General features: G+C 37.1%; 1 protein-coding gene across 2 annotated transcripts in view; it reads right to left on the minus strand.

The window, feature by feature from the left end:
- The window catches only part of BRIP1 (BRCA1 interacting protein C-terminal helicase 1), a 217,730-nt gene that overhangs the window by 37,414 nt on the left and 168,280 nt on the right, over window positions 1-12,036 (minus strand). For both annotated transcript variants that reach the window (XM_027870565.1, XM_027870564.1), the window contains 2 exons: window positions 7,363-7,522; window positions 3,066-3,187 (listed from right to left, as the gene is read on the minus strand). In XM_027870565.1, the coding sequence (XP_027726366.1) occupies window positions 3,066-3,187; window positions 7,363-7,522 (282 nt within the window). The remainder of the gene's footprint in view (window positions 1-3,065; window positions 3,188-7,362; window positions 7,523-12,036) is intronic.

Consider the following 12,036-nt stretch of genomic DNA (forward strand, 5'->3'; position numbering starts at 1 on the left):
CTGTTCAGAGACCCTTTTTCAATTCCACAAACATTTATTATCTACTACGTGCAAAGTATTATGCTAGGCACTTGGGATAGGGACTAGACCTGTGATTTCATTGGGAAAGGGAACTCCTGGGTATGAAAATTCCCTCTACCAATTCAGGCTGACACCTTCTCTGAAACTTATAGTATTAGAGAGTTGCCTAGAATAGAGGTATGAAACTCAAATAGTAATGGGAGCCACTAATCTGGATCCCTGCAGGCCACATGCTGGTTTAGTTTTAAAATGTAATATTATCTGTGCTTTATTGTATTCTTACTTATTTTGTTAAACACTTCCCAATTACATTTTAATTTGGTTTGGAAGCACTCAAGAGTGTTCCTGTGCTATTGGTTGTCACATGTATAGAGAAAAGTAAATAAAAAGTAATTTGAGGAAGGGATAACTAGGGAAGAAGGTGGGAAAGGTAAGCATCAGTAAAGGCTTTTGAGAAGAAGTGACAAGAGAGCTAAGCCTTAAAGAAAAGTAAGGAGTCTAAGAAGTGAAGAAGATAAGGAAGGAGTGCATTTTGGGCACAGAGGCTGGCTTGTTTGAATGTAGTGGGGAAATGGTATAATGATTTCAGGAGCATCTAGCAGGCCTGTCTGGCTGGAAAGTAGGATTTATGAAAGGGAGTAATGTGAGATAAGTCTAGAAAGAAAAGTTACCTCATCAGTACCCTCTGATTGGAAGGAGGAGCCCTGACCTCCAAAACTTCCATTTAAGGAGGGAGGCGAAGGCCAGCCATCTCTTCATTTCCTGTACCCCTACCCCACCCACTCCCATGTATTTGTATACCCAGTCCTCAGCACAGTGCCTGGCACATAGTAGGAACTTAATAAATGTTTAGTGAATTGAAAAAACATAATCAAATACATGGGAAAGATCAAGAAAAACTCCATAAGAGGTCTGAGATAGGAGGGGAACCTTTAATTAGAGGAATTAGGGAAGACCTAATAAAGGAAATGGTTCCTGAGGTCCCTGAAGGAAAGGAAGAATTTCAAGGGTAGGGATTTGGAGAGAGTCTACTCCTCCAAGGGAGGAATTTGCTGGGTGCAGAGATCTAGGAGAGGGCAATAAGAGATGGGGGGATAAGAAGGCCTATTTACCTGAAGCATGAAGCTCATGAAAGAGAGTTGTACAAAATGAAGGTAGGTGGGAACTGGACTGCAGAGGACTGTGAACAACAGAACAATCAATTTCTCAGTCCCAACTTAAAGTTAAAAAGCCATTAAAACATCTCTCCTCACCATGGCCCACCCCATGCTGCTAGCAGCAGCAACAGCAGTAACTCCTTACTATAAAGCTTAATTCAATGTTTATAACAAACTTGTATGAAATATCCACACTGTCACTTGTTTTCTCATCTATAAAATGGGGATAATTATCATAGCACCTATCATGAAGGATCAAATGAAATACCATGTTTACAGCATTTTGCAAACTTCATAGTGCTATAGAAATGAAGGCTGTTGTTGCTATTACAGCATGCAGAGAGAACTCTGCTATGAGCCTGTGGAGATAAAAAGTTTAGATAAAACATGATCCCTGACTCCATGGAGCTTACAGTGATGTTGGTAAGTTAGCTGTCTACTAAGTTGGAGGGGACATGTGTGTATGTGTGTATGCACGTATGTGGGCTCATACACATACATGCAGAGGAATGAGGAACAGTCTAGGTCTGTAACTCAAATGCACACTGGAAGTGCTGTCTCTTATGGTGCCCTACGTTGTCAATCAGCATGCTGCCTATGACATCTTTCCCTTTTATGCTTTGGTGAAAATCCCTGGCTCTTTAAGACTTCCTTGGTACAGAGGAGCATATAGCCCCTCTATTTTCCTCAGGCTTACTATGGCTTCCCAGTCCTGTTCCAAGTGTAGAGGAATCTATGATTGTTTGCACAGCTTAAAGCCTTATCCCTATCTGGACTAAGAGCCACCCATAATATTAGTCTATACCTCCACATGACCCAGTTCAAGCAGGTAACAACATATATCGAATAAACCACAAACTTCCATTGTTGGGAATTTCAAAAGAAATGTTTAACATTTTGGAGCTCACAACTCAAATGGGGAGATAGAACATACATAAGAGAAAAACAAATACTCATAAAGAAAAATATAAAGAGAAGCCTCTAGGAAGAAAAATGATCCTCCCCATCTAGATGATTTTTCAAGGCTACCAATCCAAAGTTTGACTTGAAATTATTGATCTGATTTCACCTACCCCCCACCATCATGTAAAATAAATGAACAAAGTAAAGGATGTGTATAGAAAAAAATATATGTTCATATATTTATATGTTCTCTTTATAGTTCATCAGTGGTTAAGCAAAAATATATTATGCCTTTCCCCATTAGCCACTTGAATGGATGGTATATACATGAGATGATTTCTTGATTTAAGCCCAACTAGGAAACAAAATAGGATCAAATAAAAATACACACTAACTTCCACTCATAATGTATGACTGGCTTTTAATAATTATTAATGAAAGCTATATAGATTACTAACAAAATAGTGGTTTCCCTATCCTAAATTGTGAATGAAAAATCACTTCCAAATAGAACAGGTTTCTAAAATCATTACATGACAAAGAAATTTATTGTTTTTGTGGTTGTTGAGTCATTTTAGATGTGTCTGACTCTTCATGACCTCACTGGGGTTTTCTTGACAAACTGACTCTGCCGATTCCTTCTTCAGTTCATTTTACAGATGAGGAAATGGAGGCAAACAGGGTTAAGTGACTTGCCCTGGGTCACACAGCTAGTGAGTATCTGAGGCTACATTTGAACACAGGAAGATGAGTCTTCCTGACTCCTGATCCGGTATTCTGTCCACAGTGCTACCAGCTGCCCCAGAGAAATTTACATAAATTTAACATTTTTAAAAATTAAGGCTACTTAAACACTACTCACTTGGGCAAGTTCATCATTGAACAGAAACGAGAGGGAAAGATTATAAACAAAATCTATAATTTGCTTTAAAGGAGGGTAACTATTTTTATAGCAAATAAAACATAACAGTTTTGATAGCTTACCTGAAGATTTTTCATATTTGGAAATGGGATCCCTATTGTTATGACAGCACGGGCATTTTCATCTGAGAAATCCAAACCTTCACTCACTTTACCTCGGCAAACTGCCACAAGGAGGGCACCATCTTAAAGCAAAAGAGAATAATTATTTAAAAGAAATACATGTAGGATTTTCCCATTCCTGTAACTTCTAAAACCAGTTCTCTTCAGAATTAGAGTAGTAAAAAATTTTTAAAGTAAAATAATAGGCTATTATAACAATGTACTGCAGAGTTTTAAAGTATTTAAAGTATTCTGTCTTTAAACTTGCATAACAGCTCTACCTGGACCTATTTAACAAGTTATCAACTTTGGGGTGGGGTGGGGGGGTGGAGAAGGAAAATGGACAAAAGTAAAGAGTGTGACTCCATGACTATTTTCTTGAAAAATCTAACCAGTGCAAAAGAGTTACCCTCAGAAAGGACAAAAGAGCACAGTAACCACCTCAGCCAACAAACAGTCACCCTATTTGCCAAGTGGAGAGCTACAGCAGCCAAAGACAACACTGGCTTAGAGTGGAAGATGATCTATCAAATTTATGAAGCTAGAACATTTATGAAGCAGTACCACCTAACTACTCTCCTTGGATGGATTTGTGGACTCACTGACCTATGTACTGTCTACAGTGGAATGGACAACAAATCAACACCAGAGGGAGTTCTCCTGATTGGCTGAAGGTCTTCAGTGAGATTTTCTGGTATTCCAATGGGTGTCTTCCCGTGGGGACTCATTCCTCTTTGCGTTCCACTCCTGACTCTCTGGACTGTCTCTATCTTGCCACAGTAGCCTCCTGTCCCTCAACTTCTCTCCCTGGATTGTGCCCCTTCCTTTGAAGGGGCAGTTTCTCCTAGAACCTCCATTTTAAGGAAGGCATCTAGGCCAGTTATGTCTTCAGTCCTCCCTGAGATCCACTCCTGAGTCTTTGACTCCCTCTACTGTATATACAAACATTTTCTCCCACTCTTCCCTCTGTCTTTTCCAGATTCCTCTTATGTTTTGTCTTCCCCATTATCTTCCCCGAAGATAAGGACTGTTTTTCTTTCTGCTTCTATTTGTCTTCCCAGTACTTAGCACAGCACCTGGCACATGGTAAGGACATAATAAATGCTCACTGATTTAATAAATGTTTGTTATTGTTGACTACCGGCGGAGTATTTAGACATGTTATTCTCTACTTTTACATTACAACCAACCTACCTCTTTTTCCATCTGTACAACTCCCAGATATCTTTTACATATTTTTTTTTTGGTATAGAATTCCCTGTTAAAATGCTGCAGACTACTCACACCCAACATAAACCTCCACTGTCCTTTAAATGACCTGCTGCTTTACTTCTTCTAAAGAATTTCATGATTCACAGCCACACAACCATACCAGGTTACCAGGAGATGACTGATATTTGTTAAATGGGCCTTTATTTCAGCCTGGGGTCAATGAATGCACTTCACCATTCCTCCAATACAATAAAGCATGTTCTCATATGTAAATGTAAGGAAAAACTTCCTGACAAAATTATCCAAAATGGAATGGGCTAGTTTGGGAAGTTACAGGTTCCCCACTCATGGGAGGTTTTTAAGCAAAGTTAGATGACCACTTGTTGGGAATGTTGTGAAGGGTAATATTATTCATGTATGGACTGGATTTGATACACCTCTGAAGTAGTCCTTTCCAACTCTGATGTGATTTTCATCCAATTCTGGGCCTAATTCACTGTCCATTTATAGTGCCTAAGATAAATGTGTTGATAGACCTATGATAGACTCTATGGGGCCCTCTATCCTATTGTATATCACAGTATGGAAAACATGTATTTCCCACACACTTCGTCTTTTCCCATGTGGAGTGTTACACCAACTCTTTTGCGGGATTAGAGATTTCACTTAGAATGTGTTATAATGTTCTAAGATTTTATGAAAATATGAGAAGAGAACAGATGGGCTTTTACAGATGATTTTCCATAGCGGAACACATTTTTATAATCATTCAATTTACTGAGAGATGAGAAAATATAAAGTCCAATATGTTTACTGATTTGCGTACAAAACAAAGTCTTAAAGGCTCTACTTATAAAAAATACTTCCCACATGAATGTCAAAATCATACAAAACTCTATGATAGTTTTGCCAGACAAAGCTCTATAATAGTTGAGATTGTGGGGATAGCTTTGGTTAATAAGTGAAGCATTAAAAAGGGAGATGTGTTCAAATAAGAAGATCATCAATATTATAAAAGATGTCTTATGTAAATTTCAAGGCAAAAGATTCTGTATTGATGGCAAGGTTCTCTAAACACTCCTAATCACAGATAATATATTAATTAATTAGAACCCTAGAATGCCACAAACCCCCTTCGTGAAATGCATAGCAATACAAAAGACATTGGCATGATCATACACATTGGAAAAATAAAGAGAATGAAAAATATTCATTGCACAAACTATGACATATTAACTAAATGAATAATACATCAAATTAGCTCATCACTGCTTGCTTCTACAAAAGCCCATCTCTCATACTGATGTTCTCACAGAGATGCTATATATGGCTGTGAGTCAAGAACACCATGATCTAGGAAAAATTAAAATTACAAGTAATACAAAGGACAATGGGAAAAAGGCTGCAGAATTTTCACAGATAAAGATATGTTACACAAAAGTGGCATAAAGACATTATCAAGGATATAGTATAGTCAGAAAACGAGGTAGGCTGGTCACATAGTGAAACTGAAAGACAATAAATGAACAGTACGAAATGCTAAAGAAAAGGAAGACTTCCAGAGCTTTGATGGACCCTCTATTTTTTTATGTAAAACATTTCCATATTAGTCATTTTATACAAGAAAACTCAAATAAAAGGGGGAAAAATGAAAAAAAAAGAATAAAGTAAAAAATAGCATGCTTCAGTCTGTATTCAAATATCAGTTCTTTCCCTGTAGGTGGATAATATGCTTCATCATTAGTCCTTTGGGATTGTCTTGGATCACTATATTGCTGAGAATGGCTATGCCATTCACAGTTTTTCATCGAACAATATTGCTATTACTGTGTACAATGTTCTCCTGGTTCTGTTCACTTCATTATGCATCAGGTCATGTAAGTCTTTCTAGATTTTTCTGAAATCATACCGCTTGTCATTTCTTAGAGTACAATAATACTCCATTACAATCATATCCAACAGCTTGTTTAGCCATTGCCCAATTGACGGGCATCCCTTCGATTTGATGGTCCCTCTACTGAGGATTTATAGTAAAATATGGATAATAATTACACTGGACAAGTAGATGCAAAGAGTTTCTGATCTGTATCAGTGGAGGGAATATTTATACTAAAGAAATCACAGATCCACTAAATTATCAAGTCTTCAAAGAAACTCAGCTGGAAAAAAAATTACAACTACAACATGGTAGTGAACATATTCAGACATGAAATCTCTTGTATCACATGCACAATGGAACAATACTGTAAGAGCAACCTTAAGCCTGAACTAATTATAATTCTGACTTAGCAATCAAATTTTAAATTACAATCACTACTTTTACTTACTACATTAGTTGCCTGAACAATTTTAAATAACTTTAACCCAGTCCCTAATTCTCTATAACTCCAAACACAAAGCATGTAAAAGAACTCAGCCATTTAAAGATTTTGTCATAGTGTGTGTATATACATATGGATTTCTTTCTGTCTTTTTTTTTTTGGTGGTGGTGGTGGTGAATTCCAGATCTGTGTTTTCATTGGTTCATAGGGAACACCTAATACAACACCTTTTACCAATGCAAAGGTCACAGTTAGTATAGACCAGAAGCAGGACTTGAATACAGGTCTTCCTGTCTCCAAGCCTAAGGCTTTATGCCACACCACCTGCCACCCTGCTCTATTATTCATAGGATATTACTATTAGGCAACTTATACCATATTTACACGAGTTATCTGTATTTAGGGAGTGCATTCTTCAGTTCTGTTTTTGAACAAGGGTTACACGGACCATGAATGTGAGGTTCATAACTTTCAGAACTCGTATCTTAAGTGACTAATAAAGAAGATAAGAGAATGCCTACACGTATTATAAATATACACACGATAGCATTCATGTGAGGCAATGACAACTGAAACAATTATTCCATTCACCTAGGACCAAGAGATTAAAATTTAAATACATATAATACATTTAAATATATAACTTAAAGTAAATACTGACAGCACAAATCTGCACTAATTTTATTAATGACAGTATTTATTCAGTGGCCAACGAACATATGTACCTCGGTCTCCTTTACACTTGATCGCATCGTAGTACACTTGTAACATTTCATCAAATGCAGCTTTCTCTCCCCCTTGTGGTTCCGTGATGACTGTCTTCACTAGCTCAAGGTTATGCCATAAACCAGTGTGTATCCATCGTTCTTTTAATTTGTCCAATAACTAAAGAGGGAAAATGAAAGAAAAAAAAAGAAATTTAGATACCTAACTAAATAAATTGCTCTCTTCTTCCCACATTTACAATCTGAAACAACAAGAAATGGAAACTTAACTTGAGGAATTAGGCTATCAAAATGGCAAAATATAGATATGACATTTCCTCCAGTGAGTGGAGGTAAGGTAATTCCAATAATTATCGATCTTCTTGAATAGCAAATATCCCAGTAGAATATGTACTGCTTCAGGGCAAAAGCTGCCTGCTTTCAGTACCTTGTGCTTGCCACATAGTATTTAATAAATGGTCACTGAAATGAAATGATTACAGTAGGAAGTAGTACAGAGAATCAGATTTGAAATTCACTGTTACAGTTTAGTACTACTTAAAATTTGAACACTGGCCTCTTATGGGGGGGCTGCTTATTAACTTACCTCAGATCCTTTCACTGAGAGTGAATGTTTTAGTACTCTGCCTCAGCTTGGAAAACTGTCTCTGTCTCTTTCTCCCTCCCCCCTTTGTCTGTTCTTTTTTCTTTTTTTGAGGGGTGAGAGGAAAGGAGGGGAATTCTATATCACCCAAACATACAAGTTTGGTGGTTGTACCATCTCTAAACTCTTAATCCAAATACCACTTCAATACCCCTAAGCTGAAGCTCAAGACCCTTCTTAAAGTCATATATTCTATCTGAAATACTTTCATTTGCACATTAAAAATCTACATATTCCTCAAAAACAACACTGGAAAAATGGTACAAATACCCAGCACTTAAAAGTTATGTTTATATTAGGCACCCTTCTCTCCTTTTTCAGAAGCCTTGATAAAGTGAAATTAATATACTCAGTTCATTTCACATGAGTTAAATTTGAGGTTCTTAACTTGGGGTCCACGAACTTGTGTTTAAAAAATATATAGTTTGGTACTCCATTTCAATATAATTAGTTTCCTTTGTAATCCTAAGTGTTTTGTTTTATACATTTAAAAACATTTATTTTGAGAAGAGATACATAGGCTTCACTAGACTGCTGTCAAAGAAGTCCATAACACAAAATGGTTAAGAAGTCTTGTTAAATAATAAAACTATTAGGGAGCTGGAATAAGAACTAGGGTTTTGATAGTTAAAAGCACAAATAATTAATATGTCTTCATTCCTAATCACCTCTTAACCTACTACTCTCACGGAAAAAGCAATCAGATTTGAATGCTTTCAGAATTCCTATTAATTCTGGAACTTAAAAGTGATATAGCTTGATTCTATCTATTATTATTATCACTGCATTCTGTCGTTTGCACATGTGATTCAGGGATTTATCACCAGCAATCTAAAAAGACTTTGCTTCAGGGTCAGTAATGCTGCCATTGATTAAAAAAATAAAAATAAAAATATGTAGAGGAGAACGAGGGAACAGAAGTAGCTAAAGGTAACTAGGGTAAGGGTGGCAATATATCATCCACCAAAAGAAGTAATTCACATGATACATAACAGGAGAAAAACCAAAAAACTGTCTGTTAGGAGCATGTATAATGAAAGTATCACAGGTACTTTTGAATGTTTTAAACGACAAAAATTAAAATGGCTAAAATATGAACTAGAGTACAGCCTTGGAAAATAAAACAACTATTATCTGTGCTACGCAATTGATCTACCTAAAAGAATGAGTTTTGTCCTGACCTAAGTTATGACATGCATACAATTAATCTTTTCAGATTTTTAGCAAGTTACACATAATATCTTGAGGTATTCACTTCTAAAAGCTACAAATCTAACATTTGAAACTATTTGTATCTATAGGTGGTTTTTTGTTTTGTTTTAGGGTGTCTCTGAACCTTTTACTATCTGCGTAGAGAAAAAAAAGGGGAGATAAGGGTAAAAAGGGGTCATTTCTTCAAGATTTTTTATCACCCTTTCCCTGCCCCCAAAGATTTTGTCCTCATACCCACAATCTATAAAGGGAGAAGAAGAGAAAAAAAAGCAGTGACTTTTGATTCTGCTGCTTCAATTTCTCTTGCTTCAGTGACAAGACAAAGAGTTTTCTATCTTTGTTTAACATATTTTATCCTAAGGCTACTTGTCTGGGTCTCCCAACATCTCCAATACAAGAGACCTGAAAAGTTTAATTGCTGCAATCACACTTGGGTAGCACTGGCTGTGTGATAGGAGCTTCTTTTGAGAAGCACAATGTTCAAAGAGAATGGGGCAAAGGAGCAGGGAGTGCCTTTTACTTGATTTCCTGAACAGATCCTTCACATATGAGCCTTCTCCCAGAACCTGATCTCTTATTTTCATACTGTAGTTCACTGGGAAAATACCAAAGTATCCTCATAAAAAATTAAAATGAGGAAAACTTGGATAAAATTACATAGGATAAGGTGGGAGAGTTAGGAAAGCTTGTACCTGATAAACTCCTTCTATGCAACCACATATAACTCTAAAATGTAACTGGTTAGTTAACTATTGCATATTCTATACGTAACAGCATTTCTCTGGGAGGAGAGAGATTTAATGGACTGGCAGAACAGTATTTAATTAAGATGCCTAACATGGATAAATCTACCTTCAGTCTTAGAAGAATCTCATCTCTTTATATCTTTATGAGTTTTGGACTCTTCAGCAAAATTTTTTCCTTTTTTTTTTTTTTTTTTTTGTTATTGCTGCCATCCCCTCTCCCTTTTTTTTTTTTAAACCTCTTTTGAAGTCATGATTGGTCACCATATTGATCAGTTTTGTTATTTGAGAAACAGAGTAGCATAACAGATTGAGAGGTGGCCTCAAAGCCAGGAAGACCTGGGTTCAAGTCTAGCCTCTGATGCACATACTGGCCATGTGACCCTGGGCAACTCCTTTACTCTGTGCAAATCACTAAGGCTCTAAAGCTGCAGAGTAGGTGCTGCTTTGCCTTAGTAGAGAGAGTTTCCTATATCAAAGGAATCACAAAAACAACCACTATCCCTATACCCTATTATAGTCATCCTGTAAATTGTTCTCTTCAGACTTGTATTTCAAGAAAATGACTTGGACAGCTCTATGCAATAGAGGCTGGAGAGGGGAGAGACTTCAGGCACCACTCTAGGCAAAAGGTTAACAAGAGCTTGATTGACAGTAGTGGCATATGAGTAAAGAGAATGGGTTAGAAAAAGAAGTGGTCCCAGGACAGAGCCTTGGCAAACAGCCATAGCTAGGGAATATAATTTGGATGATGAATCAGAAAAAGAGACTTTAGAAGAGTGATCAGACAGGTAGAGAGAGAACCAAGAGAGCAATGCCATGAAAACTCAAAGATGAGAGCACTGAGGAGAGGATAGTTAACAGTGTTCAATGATCAGAAAAGGATGAAGAATGAGAAAAGGCCATCAGATTTGGCCATTAAAAGATCACTGGTGATTTGAAGGGAGTAGTTTCAGTTGAGTAATGAGCTCAAAAGCCATTTTATAAAAGGTTGAGGAGTGAGAGGAAAGAAAGTAGAGACAATGGGTGAAGACAATTTCTTCTAGGGGTTTGGTTGTGAAAAGGAATAGATATAAAAGATACATTAAGAGAATGGTAAGGTTTAGCAAGGTTGTTTTTTTTTTTTTCAAGATAGAGGAAACTTGGAGATATTTGTAGGCAGCAAGGAAGGATGAAAAAGATAAGGATAAACTAGTGAAAGGAGACATCGTGGGAGGACAATTTACTACAAAAGATGGGAAGGAATGGGATCAAAGGTACACGCAAAAGGATTGATCTTGGGGAGCAAAAGTGTTACCTCTCAATTGGAGGCTGCAATAAAAGAGACAAATAAGGGAAGATGCCAAATTGCATTTAAGATGTAAAGAAGAGAGCTCATGGCAAATGTCAAAAAGTCAACAAATCTTTGTAAGCATTTACTAAATGCCACATATTATGCTAAGTGTTAGTAATACAAACAGAAGCAAAAAAGATTCTCTGCCTTCAAGGAACTTATATTCTAATAGGTAAGACAACACATAAAAGGAAGGTGAAAAGTAGAGGGTGGGGTGGTCCCTAAGCTTTGGCCTTTCCTTAAAAATGGAAGTTCCAGGAGGAACTGAAAATTCAGAAGCAGGGGCAGAAGGATCTTCCAGGGTAAGAAGTTTGCTGGAAAATGGTAGACTTTAGGTTGGGGGGAAGTTAGCTCTATTTTCTTAGTAAAGTATGCGATGAGGTTCTCAGCTGGGAGGGAAGTGAGAGGTAGGAGGCTTGAGGAGATGAAAGAAGAGAAGGTTTGGAATAACCTCTGTGAGGAATAGGTCGTGAGTCAATTAGGGAGGAGTAAAAGGAATGCCTTCCTGTCATGACAGCTCACTTTAGATTAAATATATAAACATTTAATCAGCCTGTTGGTATGATTTCTTCCAGCTCTATTCAACACTACATGAATAGAAGCAGAAGAGCAGGATGGTAGGAGTAACGTAGGGTTAGATTTTGGCAAGAGGTAAGCTTTAACAGGACAGGGGCATAAGGAATTTGAAGGTTGAGATAGTGTAGAGTTGAACGGGTTAACTACAGATCGAAACTGAGAAAGGA

The sequence above is a fragment of the Vombatus ursinus genome, unplaced genomic scaffold (genome assembly GCF_900497805.2).
Source record: "Vombatus ursinus unplaced genomic scaffold, bare-nosed wombat genome assembly UNPS02014797.1, whole genome shotgun sequence".
Taxonomy (NCBI): Eukaryota; Metazoa; Chordata; class Mammalia; order Diprotodontia; family Vombatidae; genus Vombatus; species Vombatus ursinus.